At 38.1% G+C, this 22,379-nt stretch overlaps 1 protein-coding gene across 50 annotated transcripts in view; it reads right to left on the bottom strand.

Moving 5' to 3' along the window:
• The window catches only part of LOC101159771 (neurexin-1a), a 310,837-nt gene that overhangs the window by 103,232 nt on the left and 185,226 nt on the right, over positions 1-22,379 (bottom strand). For 2 of the 50 annotated variants that reach the window (XM_023963331.2, XM_023963332.2), the window contains exon 1: positions 8,471-9,535. The exons of 46 other annotated variants lie outside the window; for them this stretch is intronic. In XM_023963331.2, the coding sequence (XP_023819099.1) occupies positions 8,471-8,708 (238 nt within the window). In that variant the 5' untranslated portion in view covers positions 8,709-9,535. Of the gene's footprint in view, positions 1-8,470; positions 9,588-22,379 lie in introns of those variants that run through there. 2 more of the 50 variants (XM_023963333.2, XM_023963334.2) reach the window with 2 other exon arrangements.

Raw genomic sequence — 22,379 nt, 5'->3', positions numbered from 1 at the left:
CCATAGCACCCACCCTCGCTTTTTATGGCAGCACACCATGAATTCATGGTTAAGGTAAGGTTTGACCCTCTGGGCTTGGTAGCATTATGACATGAACACTCAATTGGCTGGTGACACTTTCACCCTTCAGCCCCATCCTCTGCCATGCTCCCTTCTCTAGAACCCAAAGTAAAACATGAGCCCTTGCCTTGTGGAGCCGACTGGACCATCCAGGCAGAGCTGACAAGACCCAGTGTCTTGAAGGAGCAATACACCAAACAGGCCCTTTGTAACCCCGACCAGCTGCATATCTGCCTCCCTCGCCAACAGCCTTTCCTCTGATAGAAGTGTCTCACAGTATCGACAGCTTCTAATTTACTCTCTCATCATCACTTGCCTCATTTGCTCCTCACAATGCTCTCTTTCTCTGGGTTCAGGTCTGCCATTTTGTTTGCCAGCAATTTGTTCATGGGATTTTTCTGCATCCACTGTTATGTTTGTGCAAAAATATCCAAGGTAAATGTAAAGAAAAACAAGCATCACTCAATTATCAAACTTCTCATGCTTGAAAATCTGGTAACACCGATAATGTGCCATCAGATGTCACTGCATTTAGCTAGTGTGTGTTTAAAAGTGTGTACTGAGCACAGCATCAAAATGGTCTCTAGAAGGCTGTTGTCTTCTCCACCAGGGAACCAACAGATGTGAAATGCAACTGCAGTTCTAATTACTGAAAAAGACAAGTGTGAGATAATTACACAGCTGAAGTGAGGCAGAAAACCAAAAACATCCAGGGCCAAAGCTCTGATCTGAGACCAGAGACAACTGTGGCTGCCCATCACCATCTGTAGCCCAAACTGTATCAGCACAATGACACAGAAGCTTCCCTTCAGAGCTGACAGAGCCAATGTGAAGGATAGAGAATGTTTTCTCTGTCGCTCAGTCCAATTTAAGTGTAATTCTTGATTTGACGATTTAACTTAAGCATTGAATTATAAAGAGAAAACCAAAATAAGTATTTGAAATTAAATAGATGAATGTTGACAGTTGTCTTGGACTTCACAACTATTCAAAAAGTAACTCAGACACAAAATCTTTTGAAAAATATTTTTGAAAAACCAGAAGTCAAGCAATCTTTGCAGATATCAGGAGAAATAAACTATTGGTTCCTAAAACTGGACAGGTTTATTTCATGCTTAGAACAGGACTTTGAGAGGTCTTAATGCATCAGACATACAAAGGTGGAGCAATTTAACAAAATATTCAAATAATGGCCTACATGTAAAATATATATATATATATATATATATATATATATATATATATATATATATATATATATATATATATATATATATATATATATATATATATATATATATATATACACATATAACATTAAATCTGTCAAAACAGTTTTGCTAAAATATTTCTGCTTCTTTTTGTGTGCTCCTGTGCCTCTAGGTAATTTTATTTGAATAGCACAATAATATGGGGACTGTGTCCTTTCGTTGGATTTGTTTTTTAGTTATAATTCCTTGGTTCTTGAAATGTTCTGTTTTCCTTGTCACAGTCACACCAGGTACTACTTTTTTAATTATCAACAGCTGTTCTAATTTTGCTCAATCATCCTCAGTGCATTTAAGTGTCTGGTTTTCAGTTCATGCTTGTCTGGTCATCTGTCTGTTGCTTCATTTGTTCATTAGTTTCTACATGTGAACGTTTTATCAACTGTCAAAGTTTCTGTAACCAAGCCTGGTCTCTGGAATCATATGTCGTCCACTGCCAGTTTATGACTAATCTGGACTCTAAATAAAAGTAGAGTTTATTTTTACCCCCCAAAAAATGTCTGGAGTAACATTTCTCAAATTTTAATTTAATAGAGTTCTCTTTTCTCAATGCAATGTTGCATTATTATTAATAACTCAAATACAAAAAAATACAAAAAGCTAAAAATTTTAGACACTTTTATTTTCTGTCAGTTTAGTCTAGCTTTGCAGCCTGTAAGTCAGCATTCAAACAGTTTATTTTAGAATTTGTATATCCAACACATCCATGCCGGGGAACATGTAGCTGAGTTAAATACCTTTTTATTTTCTATAAGAGAAAAGTAACATGTTTAAAATTATATAAATAAATGTTAAAAAGGCGAATGTTTTTAGATAATTTTTGCTCAAATGCTATGTTATTTGTATATTAAAATGTTTTGTGTGTCAAAATGCTTATTTTAGGAGACGCAAACTCTTCTGCTTGAGTACTAATGCTTTTGAGATTTTTTTTTTCCACATTTATAGACCTTGCACTAAATATTGCCTTTGTAGAGAAACTGTAAGGAGAAAAATCCCTAGAAATAAACGCTATGCAGGTTTTTGTGCTGAAATGCATGTTTCCAATCCTGCAATGGGTGTGCAGTGATACGTCCCTTTATCAACAGGAAATGCAGTTGTAGGGTATCAAACCGGGGGTTTGCTCTGTTGCACACCGATCCACCACCAACAAATGCATATCAACATGGACTAAAAAAAGGAACGTGTGGGCATGAATTGTGTTTCAACACTGTGTTAGAACATATATGCTAATTTTAGCTTGCACTTAGGTGTTAGACAGGCGTGTTTTTTATCAGTCTGTGCCAGCAGGCTCGAGGCTCTGCGAAATGGAAGGAGCAACAAGGAAGGTGAAATCCCACACAATCCTATTAGAGTGGATTAGGGGCCAGCCTTTTTTCTGTCAACACTGCTCCAGGTGAGCAATTGTGAGTGCAAAAAGGAATCTATACATTGAAACTAAATATACAGTTTGTCACCCCTTTTGGAAGGCATAGCAACTCATTTATCAAGCCAACTTCGGTATTCATGATAACAAAGTTGTTCGATAATAACTTGTAAGCTAGAAACAATTGTAGCACTGTCGATCAAATTTGCCTCTGATACAAAACATGATTTTGTTTTTCCCCTAAGAGAGCCAAGGAGGAGTTGTAGTTAGTACTAAGTTGGATGCTCAAGAGAAGTTTTATATTTTTCTCGTCTAAATTCCATTGAAAACATTGGTGTTCTTCTTTCGCCATGGCTTTTTAAAATGAAATAACTTAACGTTTCTACCAGAATGTCTCCTCAGTTGAACAATAAAGTAGTTATCAGAGTCTGAACTGACACACTCATATCTTTTCAACAACTGCCCTTTCTCAGCAACCTATTCTTAATTATATTATGTAATAATTCTCTTTTTTAATAGGACCTTTTTCAATGTTCACTTCAGCAAATCATCTCTGCTATTGTCAATCTCAGCAGGCAATCAAAATTATTCAGAGTATTTAAAGAGCTGAAGAATGATCTGCTGGAGTGCCAGTCTGTGTGCGTTTGTGAGAATCAGAGTGCAAAGTGTTTTTATTTTTTAAAGGCATGACTGCCTCAGAGATACCCACTTCCTCATTACAGGTTCTCTAGAATAAACTATAAAATTCTCCAAATGCTTTTGCAGCCTTGATCTACACTTAACTCATGAAAACAGTTGGGCCTTTTCCGCTTTCTTTCTTTTTTTTTTCTCTTCCTGCCAAACTGAGAAGTAAGTCATTCAAGCAGTCAATCAAAATGGACTGAAGAACCATTCAGACTCATTTTTGTGCATCTTCTAACACATTGACATTCAGCTACAACAGCCCCTCCACACTTTCATACAGTGGCAGGGCAAAACCCTTAATGAAGAAGCAACTCTGTTTTTGGAGGTGGGGCATCACTAATCAAAAACCTGCATGGAAAAAAGTCACTAGTACAAAACCGAATCAGGGTCTCCGTTGGAGAACATGGACTCTTATACCTGCTAAATAGCTTTTTTGCAAACATTCACATGGTTGAGTTGTGTATTACAGATGTAAAAAAATATTCACATTTGTATTTTTTTATCTCTAGAAATGTAACATGTGGGTGCTTGATGGGATCAATTAAACGTTTAACACAGTTAAATGTAAATAAAAACAATATACCTTTAGCCTGAAAAACAAATCATATATCATACTAAATTATTGTGAGACTTAAAATGTTTCTATGCATTTTGGTGGCAGTTTGAAATCGAAGGTTGAAGTGTTTGGTATTTTTCAAAAAAGGTAAATGTTGTAATGCATTGGAATTTCAGGAAGCTAAAGAGTAATAAATAAAAATACAATTTTAAAAACCCATCAAACAATTTAAATGAGAATCAGTCAGCCTGTTCTCGTGATGTAAGTAAAAATGTTTTTATTTGAATAAAGATTTTAAACGAACAAGTTATATTTGCTGTTGTATATTTACATAAGTACATTTTGAAACAAGTGTTCCCTAAAGACTGATTAAACTGCACCACTTATTTTATTATTTTTTCCTAAAATAGTATTTGAGAAAAATGTGACTTTATTCCACTTAATTGTGCTATATTTGTTTATTTTTATTTGCTTGTACCATTTGTATTCTCGTAAGGTCTTGTTGCTGCCAGGAAAATTATAAAAAGTTATTTTGATTTTGAGTCACTCTATTTAAAACATTTTTTTTCAAAATATTTAAAAACTAGACTTTTATTTTTTTTAAACTTTTTTTTATCATGGGCAAGAAATGAGATCTTATGAACATACTGTTAAAGTTTTAAGCAATCATTTCTTCAATTAATTTTTTACTTGTTTTATACTAGTCAAGTAAGTATTTAGGCGACTGTTTTGTACTTGTGTGTTGTGTTAAATTAATGTTACTCGTTCCTAACAAAATATTTTGGCTATTAAAGGGTTTGTCTTAGAAAAGCCAAAAGCACAAAACCAAATCAAATGGTTAAAAAGAGAGGGGGACAAAATCTGATGTTAGAGCCACTGCACACCCTTTGGGTGAAGATTTAAACTCATCCTGGAAAAGTTAAAATGTGAGGAACACAAAACCCCTTGAGCCAAAGGACAAGACTGATTTTCCTTTTTGCCTCCCCATCTTCCAAATCTGTAACTCGGAAACTGGACACGTTATTACGCTAACCTCACAATGTCCACTACACGCACAGTCAGGTCTCATTTCCCTTCATGCCAACTGTAGCCCGGTCACCACTGAAGCCACACAGAGCAGCACAAAAGAGGCTGCCCACTCCTGTCTGCTTAGATGGACTCCAGACTAAAGAGGAAGATGAGGAGAAATGACGAGAACAGAGCATGAAGGAAGAGCAGGATGAAAGGAAAGTCAAGGAGGTCAAGCATTATAGGGTCAAGCAAGTTAAATACCCCCAACACACACAAAGAATAGTGTTTGTCCTCTCATGCAAAAGCGGCAAAGAGGAATAATAATAAAAAAAAGAATCTCTGATCTCTACTCCTCCACTTGTGGGTCAATAACTGTCGACGCTCCCTCCAGAGAAGAGGAACATGTACTCGGATCCTTATCAGGGCAGCTATCATCTCCGCTGCCTCACAGAAGCAGCAATACTGTCATCCTTACACTATCACATAATGACATCAGTTCAGATACATGGTAGTTATTATATTATTCTACACCACGGCAGAAGCAAGTCAACACAGGAAATCATCGGATTTTGCTGTCCTTTCACTCTCCTTCTTTTCCCCTTGCACCCTTTGCTCCTTTTCTTCTATTATTTCATTTTCCCCCCTCAATATTTTGTTTTATTTCCACTCTCCATCAGTTTACTTTTCTCTGCAGCAGTGCCAGCAACAACAAGCATGGTCTCTAATCCGCTCAACCATTTAGCTCTGAAGCTGGAGAGCATTCAAATTGATTATAATTACTTAAATTGCTTCACTGACTTTAATCAAACTGCAAAGTTTTGAAATACAAAAGCCAATTGTGCAGCAGTTACTGAAGCACATGTTAAGGCTGCTTCTGACATACATCACATGTAAAACGCAGAATCACTGAGGATTGTGTGGATGTGCTTCCAATTTGTGCTATGGTTCTGGTAGAAGTGCACACACATGTGTACCACATGTAGGTTTTGGTTTTATGCAACGTGACTGATTGCTATGTTGCAATGGCTGTTGTCTTTTCATGCAATAGACAGAAATGCCAACTGATCCATAATTAAAAGATGTAAAAAGATATTCCGTATTGATTGCATCTCCTGTATTCACGTTAAGTGAATTTGAATAGCAGGTACAGAAGAAAATATGAGTATCGAATTGTGTATGCAGTGCAGAGAAAGAAGACTATCACCTCTGGGACTCTATCCATGATAAATGGTAGATCTGCTTCTTAAAGCTGATACTGTCTGAACTTCATTATGCCTGGGCCTACAAAAACAATACATCACACTCCAACTCCATTTCATAGATCCTGATCGTGGTAATTTTCTCCATTTTTCCAGATAAATCAATGACAGACTTTCAAGTTCAACACAAAGGAAAAATGATGTTTGTTTTTTTAGGAAACATGCATTCTCCCAGCCCTTCATACCCCCAATTGTATAATCAGCATATGAGCAGCTTAACAGTTTAGTGTAGTTAATAGATTCAGCAGCATATTAATAATTCATTGTTAACATATTGCAAACAATATTTCCATAGAGTACCAACATTCATTTCCTTTTAGGCAATCACTTGAGACAAATATGCAAATAGTAACGAATGTAAGCAGATACAGTTATTCTGGAATCCAAAAAAGTATATTTAGGTGGCATGACAGCCAATTAGTTAAAAATGTAATGCTAGAGGTGTAGCAATTAATCCATTTATATTCTTATGATCCAACCAGATTTATCATATCAACTTATACCATTATACAATTATTTCAAAATGAAATAAATCTATTATTAATATTGGAACACATCATTTGGATTGAGGCAAGGTGGGTTTATTTTACTATAATGTAAAAACGACCAATCCCAGCGGACAACACACATGATGGCATGAAAAAAAAAGATATAACCATCACTACAGTCCAATGAGTGGAAAAACTCTGAATTATGCAAAGACATGTAAATAGATTTGCCAATAATTCTTGTTTACTTGTCTGTTTGTACACATTTAATTTACACTTGATTATTTTGCAAGAAATACAAGGAATCTCGAAGATGTCATCACCAGTACCCAGGTCTTTATCCCTGAGTCACACTGGTTGAAGTTTTGGCTAAAGATGTCCTGGATTGATTTTTATTTTTCTTTTGGGGGGGGGGGTGAATGAATTGGATCTTTTTTGAACCAAGATTGACTACAATTCATATTGTCAGCATTGAACGAAATGGATCAAATTGTTGTTAAAATGAATTGTTACACCCTTTTAGACAACAGAGATTTTATACACACAGAAACTTGAGATAAATTCAAAATTAAAGACTTCTTTGTCCTCTTCATTAATTCACTAAAACATTTTGTTATGCACCAAAAAGAATCTTGTGTAAATGAGGAAGCCAGTCAATTAGACTCAAAACAACCGAACCCAATGGAAACACAACCATAAAAACAGCAGCAGAGCTTTGCAGCTGAAGGATTTGTCCTGGAGCCAGCTATTATGTTGAAACAGCGTGTCTTCAAGTTTTTAATTATACACCCTCTCTACTGATGAACCAAGAATTCAATAATAGTTGGTAACTATGATTAGGTCATGCAGAGTGCCTGGACCACAAGCCCCCAGGTCCTTAGAGAGAGCAAGGGCCAAGCAGAGTGTTGTCCACTAAAAGCAGGTCACGGCAGAGCATCTTAATTGACTCTCTTGTTGTCCAAGTGGGGAGGCAAACCTTCCATCTCCCTTTTCCATCCCTGAGGGGCACCAGCTCCCTTGTTGGTGCAGGAGTAACTATGCCCATCCATCTGAGATCGAGTCCTGTTTTTCCACTTGCTTTTGTGCTGAAATAAAATCTCCTTTACTTGCCAGGGAGTTATTTATCCCAAACAGATTATTGTTTAATTTTTCTTTTGTATTTAAAATATAAGAAACCCCATTTTATGAGGGACAGTTGGGTAGCATTGAATGGTTTGCTCTCAGGATGCCTCAGCCTTACATCAGTAGGCATTACGTCACCCAAAAATGCAGAGTGATGACTAAAGATTTGGAGTCTTCTGGTCCCTCAAACATCTTGCTGGTGCAGGCTTTACAGTCGGATTGCACATGAACTTGCACAGATACAAAATAATATTGATTGAAAGAATTTTTAACCCCATTGAAGTGACTCTAAGGTTCAGATTGTTTCAAAGAAATGTAATTATCCGTGTAGAAGAGGTCATACATGTCATTTATGCTTGAGGCTTGGAATGCTTTAACACCCAGTGGCAACATGGAGCGCCACAACCTTCTAATCTGCTCTAATCTCCACACAGTGGAGCATTTGGAGACATGGATATGGCTAATCTCAGATTTAAGGGGAGGGACTTTGTTGAGACAAAAAGCAGCATGGGTTGAAGCCAGTGGTCATACTAAGGAACAAATAGAAAAAGTTATATCTTAAATCTAACTTGCAGGCATTTTCAGGAAATGTGTGAAAGCTGGATGTGTCATTTGTAAAAGTCTGGGAGGAAAAAAAGTGTTAAATAGAAAATACTTACTGTGCCCTGCTCTTAGGGATGCAGGTGATCTGTGAATAGCAAGAGGCATAGTGTGATGACGCTTGTTTCCATGGGGGAGGTGAATGTGATGGACACTGCCCACATCGCTTGGTTCTGATCCTGCCACAAACCCCAGGGCAATGATCCACAAAGCTAGATGGGTGAGTGAAACTGAATTCCAGTTTAGGGGTTCGGCAAGGGGCCTCAGGGGAGCAAACTGTGTCCAGTCTCTGAACATTTTCCTTCAGTGGCCAGACGAGGCGTCAGATCAAGGCAGAACTTCAGTGAGCCTTAGAGCCCCATACTTTTTTAATAAACTCTCTTCTGCCAGAGACACTGGACCACATCCATAGAACAAGAAACGTGGAAAGCTGGCAAATAAAAGGGGAAGAAGTAAATAAAAAAGAAGTAAAAGGAAGAAGAGCCTCTTGCTTTTTTTTCCCCCACTCTTCGAAAAATTCCGTAGCAGCTCCCAGCCAGGTAAAGAGGTATCATTTACCATCAGGCATCACTCAGGAAATTAGGGCAACCTCTGACAGAAACAGAAATCCCAGCTTGTTCTAATTCCCTTAGTTCCCTTGTTCTCTCTTCTCCTCTCTTTATCCTTCTACCAACCCCTCAAAAATGTTAGAAACACCTTCCAAACAAGCAAAAAAAACTGTCTTTAACATGTTATTCCAAAAATTTTAGTAAAAGGAAAGAGCTTACAGACCAGTGGAGGAACTGTAAAAGATCAAGATCTTGAAAGCAAAATCAAAGGAGCGAGAAGTTTTCCTTTGTTTTTCTCCTCCAGTGATCTCAGAGGACGTCCTGAGGAATGGGACCATAGTTAAATCCGTGTCTCATCTGCGTGTCGGACAGATGCGGCAGCGCACGGTGGACTGCGTGATTGCACCTGCAAGTTGTGCCAAGTCGCACACCCGTTCCCCATCCACAGATTTCTGCTCTTGGTGAGACTGAGCAATGGCAGCGACGGCACCTGAGTACAGCCCTGGGCAGAACACACGCTTACACGCGCACAGCATCGGCAGCACCGTTCCAGAAGATGTGCGCAAGAGGAAGAACAGAGAGAGGAGGAGATGGAGGAAGACAGAAGGAGGGGGAGCCTCAACAGCCAGCCAGGAAGCAGGAGGGAGAGTGGCTATGCAAATGGGTAGCATTCACATAGCGAATCACTGGAGCCTGAGTGCATTGCAGAGGAAAAGCCTATTTAGGTGGAATAGCAGGAATTGAGGAAATGCTCCCCAGACCTCATTCTCTTCCTCACATTTCTCAATCTTTTTTTTTTTTTTTTTGCTTGACAAAATAGTAAATGTTGGAAAACATCTATAGATAAGCACAGTATGCGCGATTTACTTTGATCCCATTTTTATTATTTTATTTTTCCTCTCCCCTTTAATCTAATCGATGTTTACAATTTTAGGAAAGTTTAAATCCATTCTGGCTAGTGTAGTAAAAAAAAATATAACCCTCATGTTCAGCTAATCTTTGTTGTAAAAATCCTGCTCCCCATAGATTTTCACCAACTGTATCTGCCTCTGAAGTGTGTCGCTTGCAGGATTTTTAAAAGAGTGATGAAGATGCAGCTTGTGTACTCGAGGCAACACTTTCTCCCCTCCCAAACACACAGACACACACACATGTGCACGCTCACGCATAGACATGCGTATATGTAAACAAGGCACGCACAATACAGGAGCTGGCAGTTGGGAACTGTCCACAGAGAGGGTTCTGAATCTGGGTAAGTCTGCCTTGCCTGCTAATAAAAGAGCATTTCTCACAAGAGAGGGAAGGCTGATCACAGACTCTGTGTGGAGCAGGGTTACAGGAAAGTAGGGAACATGTGGACATAAAAGCCCTGCTGATAAACACAATCTGGTTCAGCTGGGATGTGTGCTCAGTGTTCAGAGTTTGGGACTGGACAACAGAAGGCTCAGCTGCCGTGTGGATGCTTCTGTTGGCACACTGGCCATTCAACATCCTTCCCTCAAAAATGTTGTGTTCTAAGCTGGATGAAGAAAAAGAAAAACTAAGCACTGCTGAGCTGATCTAGATGGTTTACAGGGAATATACAAGCACTTCATGCCCAAAGAAAGCCAATTTAGCAAGCGTGACTCAGAGGATAATACGTCCTTCTTCATTTTCTGCTTCAAGTGACTGAAGATGACAGTAAGCTGTGTTAAAATTATGAAAAATATAAATTATCATTCGTACAACAGTTTTAGCTTTTCATTTTTCTTACTAGTGGACCATTAACTCATAGCGGATATAACATTTTTTTTTTTTTTTAGTTAGGACAAAGAAAAAATGTAGTTTGATTTTATTGAGTGAAGATGTTTAAAGACTTAAATGCCAAACAGATGAAGTTCTTCTCGTGGCAAAATAGCAGCTACAGTACAAAAGATGCTGCACCAATAAACAGCTGTCTGTTCTCACCTTCCAAAAATTCCAACTTCTGCAGGCACCTGGTGTCAGAAACTCAGCAGTATGGAACAGCTATTCTGGTTTGCAAAGGTGAAAATAAATGTTCCTGCTGAATATCTCTGCACTGTCATTATTAACAGTAGTTTTATCTCCATAAATTATACTCCTCAAGCAATCTATGAATGAAAACCTCATTTATCAAGAACAATTGGGGTTAAATTTAAAGTCCACGAAATCTATTAAAAAAAGAATTTATGTTGGCAAAATGAACAATAGTTATGGTGTAAAATTCAACAACGATCTTTTATTCAGGAGGTGTTTCCTTTTGTCAAGACGTTAATTTCTAGCTTGTTCATTTGTGCCCCCCAGTGGCAAACGCCAAAAGTGCATGTGGTAAAAAAATGAAAGAACCAAAAATTGATGTTTTTACAGATTAAAGGGAAATTAGGATCACAGCTCTTAAAAAAGAAAAAAAGACAAAATAAACAAACTGTGTAAAAACTTTATTGCTTACATGTAAATTTGGGGAAATGCTTTTTTATAGTGGGTAATTGCATTTAAGTTGGATAACAAAAGTAGAAAATACAAACAGTATTATGTTAAAATATATACTTTTATATTTAGAATTAAAAAAGTTTTTTTTTTTTTTTTTTTAAATTACTGGGTCTAAGGTGGATGTTTTTTAAAATTTAATTTACTCTAAATTCGCCTTAGATTTGGTCGAGTACTGTTCTACTCTGAGGTCGGTGATTACATAAACTTGCTTATGAGAAGTTCATGCACACAGCTACAGGGTAATCATTCACGACTGAACTCCTTACTCAAGCACACAAACAAACCCAGACCTAAAATAATTGCAGTACTTAGAGTTTGCAGCTGCCTTTACCTGGGTAATTAGAGCTTTGGCCAGAAAGCTTTTCTCTGCAAGCAAACTTTCCCCATTAAAGGCTGCTATTGTTTTGACTACAGTGCCTTCAGAGATTAAGCCAGACGTCTTCTTGACAAATTAAAAAATGACTTGCTTTTGTTTCCAATTAAGACCCACAGGAGTGTGTTGCTGATATGCACATCCTTCCTTTGAAATTCACTTACTATAGATAGATAGATATGGTTTTATTGTCATTGTCCATGGTTCAATTTCATTGTACAATTTCAGTGCAAGACGAAAATAACAAAATATAATATAAAATAAATCAGTATGTACAAGTATGCAAATATAAACTGTAATAAAGAAATGTCCACAAATGTAATAACTTAAAATGAAATAAGTAATATAAGCTCAAAGCAGGAGCCAAAAATAGCTTTTTTTTTCTACCAAAAAACTCCATTATCCCCAAATTAGATGATCTGAGCCGAGTTGATTGGTGTCAAGAATACTTATGAGGGAAAAAAGCTTTAGAAGAAGAGCTCTGTTGCTCGAGTGGAACCGAGCAAAGATGATTTGGAAAACTGGTTGGGGAGCAGCAAAAGCGTGGTGGAAGAGTACCTGAAGTAAGGCCTTTGAATCAGATGAAGAGTCATCAAGCAACACTAAATCACTCATGAAAAGACCATTTAAAGATAAGGAGGCACTTTGGCAGGAATGTTTCTTCTTCTTACATCTACAATGCATTATGCTAATGAATTTATTCAGTACCATCATGAAAAAAGGTAGACCTTAAGACCTAAAGTGTTAGTTTCTGAAGTTCACTTAGGACATTTTTACTTTGCTCTGAATTTTTTTTCCCATTCATTAAAACTAAATATTCCAGTAGAATGCATTTCAGAAAGTTTTAAGATTTTTTTATCCTAGTTTGTCATAATGTCTTTTTATTAAGTGAAGACATTACGAATTAAATTAATAAAAGAAGGACCAGTGAGCAAGGAAATACCTGCAACAGTTCACAATTAACACAACTGTATTATTCTCTTGCTATATTTCCACTAAGCTTTGAGGCTTTATAGTTTTTAAAAGTTGCTTCTGAGTGTCGGCTAATAACTACATTTTGAAATGAGGGTAAATTCTTATTCCCGTTACCCTCCGTTAACAGACCCATGACCCCACAAACAATGCATACTTATAAAAATGACTTTTAAAAGAAGCTGAAGGCTTGGCTCTTCTTACCAGAAGCCAGCTCGGCCATAGGAGCATTGCCACAGTCCCAACCCAGACCGGGACAGCAAAGGGGTCCACTCCACAGCCGTGAGGCTGCAGGATGGAACTCCAGCTGCCCCAGTAAGGGCAAAACTGCAGCAAGGACCACTGACCAGGCAAGCCGGCAAGTCCTGGTAGAAAAGATCCCCCCCCCAGGAAACACTGGGGCTAAAAGCATTGTAAGATGCTAAAATTAAATACATAAGATTTATTTAAAAACAAAAAATGGAAGTAGGAATAAATACATAAAATAATATTTAATAAAACTAATAGAATAAGCAGATAAGATCACCTTAAAGCAAAAAGGTGGGGGTTGAGCCTCTATGGTCTCTGTGGCCCTGAGGCTCTCCGGCAGGTCGTTCCACAGGCGAGGACCATAACAGCAGAACCAGGTGTTTTGGTCCTCACCTTAGGGACAACTAATGTCCAGTGCTGGAGGACCTCAGGGTCCATGAGGGCTCATACTTTAAAGCAAGATAATTTAAATAAGAAGGCCCAAGACCATCAAAACATTTATAAACCATTAAAGGAACTTTAAAATGACAAACTAAGTTGCTTATGCAGCAATCAGTTTCCATCACTCATTGGATCTGCCATCGAGGCATTCTTTACAATATAAATACAATGCAAAACGGAAACTATTTTTCAGGCTAACGCATAAAAACATCACAACTGGGTTGTTAGTTTTCATGATTCCTTTCAAACGCATGTCAAAGTCAACAACAACAGAAACCGTATGAAGACTTTTTCTATTGAAAACAGCAAAAGTTTTGCATGTTTGCCAACACTTGGGTCTGCTCCACTGTGTGAGTGTGACAATGATAATGATGATGATGCATCTGAGAATGCTTAAGCCAAATTTCAGCTATCAGTGAGAGATATAAGGGTCATAGGTCAGGAACTTTCTGGGGGGTTTCTCTTGATCTCTTCTGACAGTTCCCAGCATGCACTGGGCAACTGGGCACAGCCCCCAACTCTGTTTCTTTTCTGAAATCCTTCCCAAGTAGATCAGCCTATTTTATCTTGAACAGCTCAAGGACAGACTGTGGTCCCCTTTAAGACTCTACAGTGTCTTTCTTGACACACTCTGCTGCACTTCAGCTAAATGAATTAAAGAAAATACGGTCTAATACAGTAAATCAAAATATACCGGTAAATATGTCTAAAAATATCTTTTTAATGGGAAATTCTTGGAATATTTTAACTTTTAATTTAAGTTTATAGTTGATTTTTATTTTTTCCTGAAGTTTTCACCCATTCATATATTTCTATTGCTCATTTATAGTTCATTTGTATTTTTTACACTTTTACAATTTTGTTTCTAAGTCTCATTTATGTTGTATTTTTGTTGTTAATTTCATTGTTTTGCCACCTGTCCTGGGACAACAGTCTTTTGACTAAGTCTGGTACATTTGCATAGAGACTTTTTACAATGCAATGTCTCTGTGAAACATAACGGTGCTAATAGTTTAGACAAACAGCTATAATTGCAGAACACATTTTAGTTCAGAAACAGAGTGTCAGTATTCCAGACCCCATGTGACATGAACCATAAATCTAATACATATAATAATGTTGGTCAATAGTATCCTTTATTTTTGTCAACAACAAAAACTTACCTTATTCTGAAGCCTTAGTTTTTTGGGGGAATTGTAAAAATAAATCATTTAGAAATTCTTTGATAAAAGTCCTAATTTTGTAAGAAGTTAATCAAGCTATATATTCTACAAAGGCAAAGTTAAGGTAGATTTTGCCTTAGTCACATGTACAGAACGCAGCTGCTAGATTGTTAGCAGGAACTAGCTGAAGAGATCACATCACTCCTGTGTTAGCTTCACTTCATTGGCTCCCAGTTGATTCCAGAATCAAGTTCAAAATCCTCCTGTCAACCTATAAGGCCTTACATGGTATGGCCCCGTCCTATATTAGCGACCTCATAGTCCCTTACCACCCAAACAGAACACTTCACTCAATGCAGGACTGCTTGTGGTTCCTAGAGTTAGTAAAAGTACGGTTGGAGGTAGAGCGTTTAGTCACCAAGCCCCTGTTTTATGGAATAAACTCCCAGCTCATGTAAGAGAGGCCGATTCAGTTTCTACATTCAAAGTTAGACTGAAAACATTCCTCTTTGGACAGGCTTATTGTCAGACTAGCTAGTATTCAGAGATTATTTAACTTAATGTTAAAATGTTTAAATTAACTTAATAACAATAACTATTTGTTTTTAGTAGGCTGCTAGAAGTTGAAGCTGGGGTAGCTATGGTGCACTGGGGTTCTGTCCTCTTTTCTCATCTACTTTTACCCTCCTTCTCTTCTCCATTCTTGATTGTTATTCATCAGTTAGTTCTCCATGCCTCTGTTTGGTGCAGTGTGATTCATGTACTTTCCCTCTCCCCTCCTGGGGAGTGGGAGTGCTTCCAGATTCCAGTTGGCTTATCTGTGCTCCTGTTCCTGACCGTTTACCTCGTCTCTGCTGCTGCTCCTACACCTGGCTGTGGATCCTGCCTCTGGCTTGTCTCTGCTCTGTACCTGGCCGAGTTCCTCGTCTCTGCTCTGTACCTGACCGAGTACCTCGTCTCTGCTCTTGCTCCTACATCTGGCTGTGGATCCTGTCTCCGGCTCAAATCCGTGCCCCCGGCCGTCCCCACAACTTCGGCTGGACGAAGCTTGTCTGCTGGACTTTAAATGTGTAGTTGTAGGGTTAGATAAGTTAATTCTTCTCTAAGAGTTCTGGTAAATCGCCTGTCCGTCCTGGGGGAGGATCCCTCCCTCATGTGGGCACCCCTGAGGTTTCTTCGTTTTTTCCGGAATCTATTTTTTTTAGGAGTTTTTCCTTACCGCGAATGGGGGTCTAAGGGCAGGGATGTCCAGTTTGACTTAGTCAGTTTGTTTAATTCAATTTAGTATTTTCCTATTGAATTCTATGCATTCATGATCCTTTTGATTTTATGTTTAACTTTTTCAATTACCTATACGAAAGCCCATTGAGACGACTGTTGTTGTGAATTTGGGCTATACAAATAAAATCTAATTGAATTGAATTGAACCTGCACTGAGCTTTTTGGGCTGTCTGGGTCCGTGGAAGAGCAGAGAGGGGAGCGGCTGTATCTTAAAGGGAGCACATGTGTGTCTTGCTGTTCCTTTAAGGCTGGCACGGCCACTTCAAGGGAAGTCAGTATAATGAAACGTACTTTAGGTGTGTCGTGAAGTATTTGTAAAAAGTCATGTAAATTGCTCACACTTATGACACGGGTTATGCTCTCGGTGTGCCCTTTTGCCACATTCTAGTTGTTGAAGAGGTGCGCATACTGGCCCCTTACTGACTCCATGCAAATGCTGCACGTGATACTCAAGTGTCCATAGGATCTACACACAAACTACACTCAGTAAGTTGAATTTCCTCATTTCTAACAGTCAGGCTGCATACATGGAGTGCACACTTGTACAGTGTGCAGGCTTCGGGGGGGGGGGGGGGGGGGGGGGGGGTTAAAAAATAATCATCTATTTCACCCTTGCTTATCCTTGCGATTTGTGTAAGTGTTCTCAACGATCATTTTTCGCCTTCAGACAGCTCGTATCCACCCACAAGGGCAGTTGTGACTATGCAGCTTCATTTTCTTTTTTTTTACGAAGGTCCAATAAATGTCTGCTGTTCATTTTTACAGTGACTTTCATTTAGCTGTTCCTCTTCACAGCTGGATCACATTTTCCACGGCAATGACGCAGCGTTCACTGAACAAAACCGACGGGAAGTAAAGCAAGACCTGACCCTCTCAAAATGAGAAGTCATTTGCATGTTCATGAATGTGATGAATTATGGGTGTATGCACAGGCAAATGCCCACAGCGAAACATACAATGTACACTTCTTAACAGCATGTCACGTGAAAAATGCATCAGGGGCTGCAGCGCCCACTGTCTCTTTACTGCTGTGCTCCTTTTTGTTGTAGTTTTCACTCCAAATCTACTGAAGCTCTGTTGCACATTTTTCATGATTTGACCGACTTTGCTACAACACATCGTCAAGAGTCATGGCTGCTTAAACAAAAACGCCCCGTCTAAAATTGAGACAGTCCTTAGAAAGGATTTGTCAAAACCTTTCCGTCACGACAGCTATATCACTGGAAGTCACTTTGGCTAAGGCAGAGACTGATCATTGTGTGCCCTCCACATTTGCTGTCACTAGATAAGACAGTCTTTGATTAGTGCTCCATGTGAAATCTGTTTTTAGTGGATAAAGCTTTTAGAAGGGGAGTAGAGTTCAAGGACAGTTGAGAGGCAGCAATTCACAAGAAGTCACTCTGGTGAGGAAAATGCACAAAGTTATAGATGATCCATTAAATATGTTGTGAGCGTTTTCATTTGCTTGTATTATACTACATTATAAACCCTTTTGAAAGGGAGCGTGGAGCTCACAGAAGCACCTCCATTATGATCAGCATTTACTTTCAAAAGGAGATGAAGGTTGCAGATTGGAAGCACTAAACTCTAAACATTTAAACACATTTGTTCCATTTGTAAAAAACTGAAAAAAGAGCATGGTTTTTGAGAGAAGTGACTTCAGCTTCATTCAATAGTCTCCATCTGGTGCCAATCAAACCAATTATAACGCGCTCTTGATGTTTGTTGATATTTATGACGTTTTTAAAAATACATTTTTAAAAATGCTGTAATCTACAAATGGTGGATTATTATTACTTTTGTGGGAACATTTAAAAAAAATGTCATTAGTTTATGTGGTTTTGAATGTATTTCATTTTGTTAATATATTTTTGCAGGGGATGGAACAAAAGAAACGTTTTTTTGGTTTTTTTTGCTGCTTTCTCATGTCATCTTCCTGTTCATGTGGCTGCTAGAAGGGTGCAAAGTTCTCCTCTCTGACCACAGAAACTCCAAAGCAGTTTACAATTAGATATTTCCACATGACATCCACATGAAAATGTCATCTTGAATTTTCGTGGAAGCTTTTTTTTTTCCCAGCAGTCCTTTTGTAATCTAGTCAAAGAAAATCTGTCTGTGTTTAAGTCAGTGAGGACACCCTCTCTGCTATGTTTGGATTTTATTGTTTTTGTCACTATTTGTTCTGCTGTTAGAATTCTAAAACAAATTCTGGAGAGACAGAGGGGTTGAATTTCTTTGTGGTCTTATTTATTTCATTTTTTTGTATTCCTTGAGCTGGGGATGTGCTTCCCTGCTGCTGTTGCAGTGGCAGCTTTGTGCAGTGGACTAGCTCCTTTAGCTGCTCTTGGAAATGTCTGGGTGTGATATTTGAGGCTTAAAAACAATTTATGTTCATGTTTTTTTTAAATTATTTTTCTAGTTTACAGCATCATTTTTTATTCAATTCTTCTATTATTTAAATGACTATTTGGGGCATGCTTCCTACTTTGTTTGCTTGTTTTTGTCATTCACTGACTTTTGTTTTCTGTCAAAAGCAACTACCTAGCGTGTTTGCTAAGTAGACAGTTTAAAAGGTTTTAACTGAACGCCAGAAATATATTCTAAATTGACACATTAGCTAAAAAAAAAAAAAAAGCACATTGATTTTTGAGCGTCCAGAGCGACATATTTTAGGAACTTTAAGCCTCTTGCCACAGGTCCCCAGGGTGATGCGTTTAATAGCCAGAGTTTCTAAAAAAGGTTAGTGTTAACATCGTCACTGTTTCTCCCAGCAGGATATTTAAGCTGTATCTGTAAGACTTTAATTAGTATTGTGTTGTTAGGAAACAACAGATTCGTATTTCCTGTCAACATGCCCCCCCGGGCAACCAATTAATCACAAACACCTCAAAGATTAGGTTTTCACCATTAGCCTGTGATGAGTTTTCAGTGAGTTTGCTCTGAGAAGAGGGTAATTATGAAGGCAATGTGGGGCACCAGGGTTATCTTTGTGTCACCACATGAAAAGTAATAATTAGGCAGGTTTGTGATGGACAAAGAGTTTCCTTCAACTGGGGTTTAGTTGTAGAGAACATTGCAGATCTGTGCCAAGCTGCACAAAAGTGGGATGGGTTTCTCAAACCAACTGGAGTACAGCATGTCGTCAGTTTTGCTCCTTCATAATTTGACTCAACAGCATGAAACTAACCAAACACAAAAGAATGTAAGCACAACGGTGTCTCATAAGCACAGTATGGCTAGTAAAACTCCAATTCATGAGCATTAAATAATTTTACATTGAATTACACATTCAAGCCATCTTCACCATTTCCTGCAGAAATCCTTCTACCTAAACGATGTTACAGACATAATAATGCATGCTCAGTGGGAGAATGGAGACCCTGTTTCCATGCCAACAGCCCTTGCCCACAAATGGCCACAGCTTCCGAGCAGAGAAAAGCATTTAAATTCAGATCCGCCATCAGCATAGAAAATTACTGAAAATAATCAGGTCAAAGAGTGACCACTCATATTGAGTTAGAGGAAGAAAAGGAAGAAGATTCGCATTTGAAAGAAAGGGAGGAAAATGGCCAGGCAACAAAAGTCTCCTTAAGCTGTTCAGGCATGATAGCTGTAGTGAATGGAGTCCATGTTTAAACATAGCAGCTGCAGAATGTTTGAACATCTGGATTCAGATACACTTTATACACCTAAAATGATCTGAAATATCCTTCACAGTTTGAGAAGTATAAATACATGAAATGACCAATTCATATTGGAAACAGACCTCCTTCAATATTAATCGATTTTTATGATTAAATGCACAATTAATTTCTGTATAGGGAATTGCTCATAAATGTTGAATCCAAACATTTTAAAAGCACATCCTTAAAAGCTATATTTGGTATTTTTTTCACACTTGGATAACGTGGCAAAAAAATTTTACCCAACAGAACTTTTTTTGTTCCTTCAAGGCAGTTTTATATGCCAGGAGTCCATCTGGTGCAAAGCACCACACACACACACAAAGTCTACTTAATTTTGATAATGGATACCTCGAAGCTTATACCATGGTCACTTATAAGATAAATAAATAGTAAATCATATTAAAGTGCTTAAAGTGCATATTTTTTTAGGTTTTAATCGTTCGACACAAGTGGACTATCGGATTCACAGTGCAGCGCATTGTCACGGTGACGGCTGCCAGGCATGCACTGACCTCTCTGTTAAATGACACAAAACAGCTTCTTTACCTCTCAACTCTTGTTTTTGTCCAGATAATGAAACAAAAGTAGTTCCCTAGATTCCTTTTAAAGCAATAACTATCCCTCATTAACTGTCTATCAAGAAAAAGAAATGTTTATTAATTAATAATACAGTTATTTCTAAACGTGTATTCTCTCTGAGTCAAGCAATCAGGTGAGCAAGACAGGAAACCAGACAACTAAAAATTGAACAATTAAAATGAACAGCAAAGTTGTTGCAGAAAGAAATCAGCACGTCCATCACAGAGACATTTGAAGGACAGAGATCTGTTCTTCTGTCTTGCCATTGTACTAAACGGTGGAATAACATTTATCCAGCTTTGTTACAATTTTCTGTTGTTGCAATAGGAATCAGAATCAGCATTTATTGTCCTTACAATTGTAAATTGCAACAATATTCGAGCAGCGCAACACAAACAACAGACATCAGTGCGCAAAAAATAGAGATAGTGTGCAGTTGTACAAAGATGCACATTGTGCAAATATGCAATTTATACATTGAAAGGCGAAGAGGTAAATGTATAAAAATAGAAATTAAAACAGTAAAAAGCAGTACAAAGAAAAGAAAAATCAAATTTTTAACAAGGATAGAATGGAGTGGGGTGTGCCTATTTTAGTGGGTAATCAGTAAAGTTACTAACTGGCATTTAAGTCAGCGCAATAACGTGGAACATACAAGATATGTGACCAGAACTCATTTTTTAGGTCTCCATGATCACTTTTTAATGGACACCTTGCAGCCAATCAGAATCAAGTATTCACCCGGACCATGCCATAAATAAAAATGAATGGAACATATTGGAATCAAGAAACAAATGCTATTTTTTTATGGGGTACAGCAGTTGTTTAGATAAGGAAATCCACACATTATTCTAATAATCACCCAAACAAAACTAATGTTTTTCTTTTGCAACACAGAAAGCAACTGAGCTGTGAAAACAGTGAGTGAGTTTACACCCACTGTGCTGTAATTCTTGCAATCATGCATGCACATTTCAGGGGATTGACGAGTGAAGTGAATGCACAAATGCACTTAATACTAATTTTCTCCTATCTTGGGGCAAAATGTCAGCTCAGAGCTGGACGAAGCGTTTCATAGACACGTTGTTGAGATGTTTTCTGAGTTATAGATTTCTTTCACTGAGATGCATGTAAAAGCTAACGGATCAAAGACACAGACAGTATTTCCATGTAATGGTAGGCAGTATTTTTACCATGCACCCCCCTTTCTGGCATCACTGCCGAAAAGCATTCCACTTGAATTAGTTAAAAACACAAACTATTTCTGTCCTTACATGCCACAGAGCTATGCAGAGCACTTTATAAGTGGCTGCTTTTAAATCAGTTCTAAAACATGACTGTTGTTTCCTCGATGTTTTAAATGTGAAGCATTCAGTCTGTCTCTGAAAGGAACACAAGAAAAAAGCTTTTGAATGCAAGGGGCATTTCTGTGCTCTATCACATAGCTGAAGCAGACTATCCTCAAGGTACCAAAGCAGACGAATAAGCACTGACCTACACTCATCGGAAATCAAGGGAGATGGGCTTGCGTTTCCCCCCTGGCTAGAGACAAAGAAGCCTGGATGCAAACACAGCCTCCATTGTTGATATAATATTGACATGGCACTAATAGTTATGGTAATAAAACTGGGTGGAAGAGTAACCAAGCGAGACGACAACTGCGTGAAGGCCAAGAACCCCCTTTGCTGTGGCCTCTGCAAGCCCTGCTTTAGTTCAGCAACAAACACAATTTTGCTTGCCTCTGCAAATTACCCCGAAAAGCTTGACAATTCTGTACCAATTCACCCAGGATACCAAGTGGGGTTTGGTGCATTGGGTTTAACCGCCCAGAGCGCACACACACTCTCATGCATTTAATGTATAACAATCTTTAAATCCCCAGTGGACCGACTGAGAAAACGAAATGCAAGATGGTAATATTGGCTCACATTCATGATTAATCGGTGTGCTTTCTGTCTGGGTAACAGTTTTGTGCAGTGTACTGAGGTCATTTTAAACACAGTTACTAAACTTAAAAGCAATAACGGCTTCATTGACCAAGCTGTAGTTGCAGTGAAACAATTCTTTTTTTTGGTTTAAAAAGGATAGAAACTATGTTGAATGCTCATTGGTCACCAATCCCTTATGAAAGTTCAGCTTCACAGAACCCTTGTTCAGCACTCTGGATCTTCATTTTAAGCTTTATT

The sequence above is a fragment of the Oryzias latipes genome, chromosome 15, assembly GCF_053564925.1.
Source record: "Oryzias latipes strain Hd-rR chromosome 15, Olatipes_Hd-rR_3.1".
Classification (NCBI taxonomy): Eukaryota; Metazoa; Chordata; class Actinopteri; order Beloniformes; family Adrianichthyidae; genus Oryzias; species Oryzias latipes.
The sequence above is the reverse complement of the archived record's forward strand: the minus strand, read 5'-3'. Positions and strand labels throughout refer to the sequence as shown.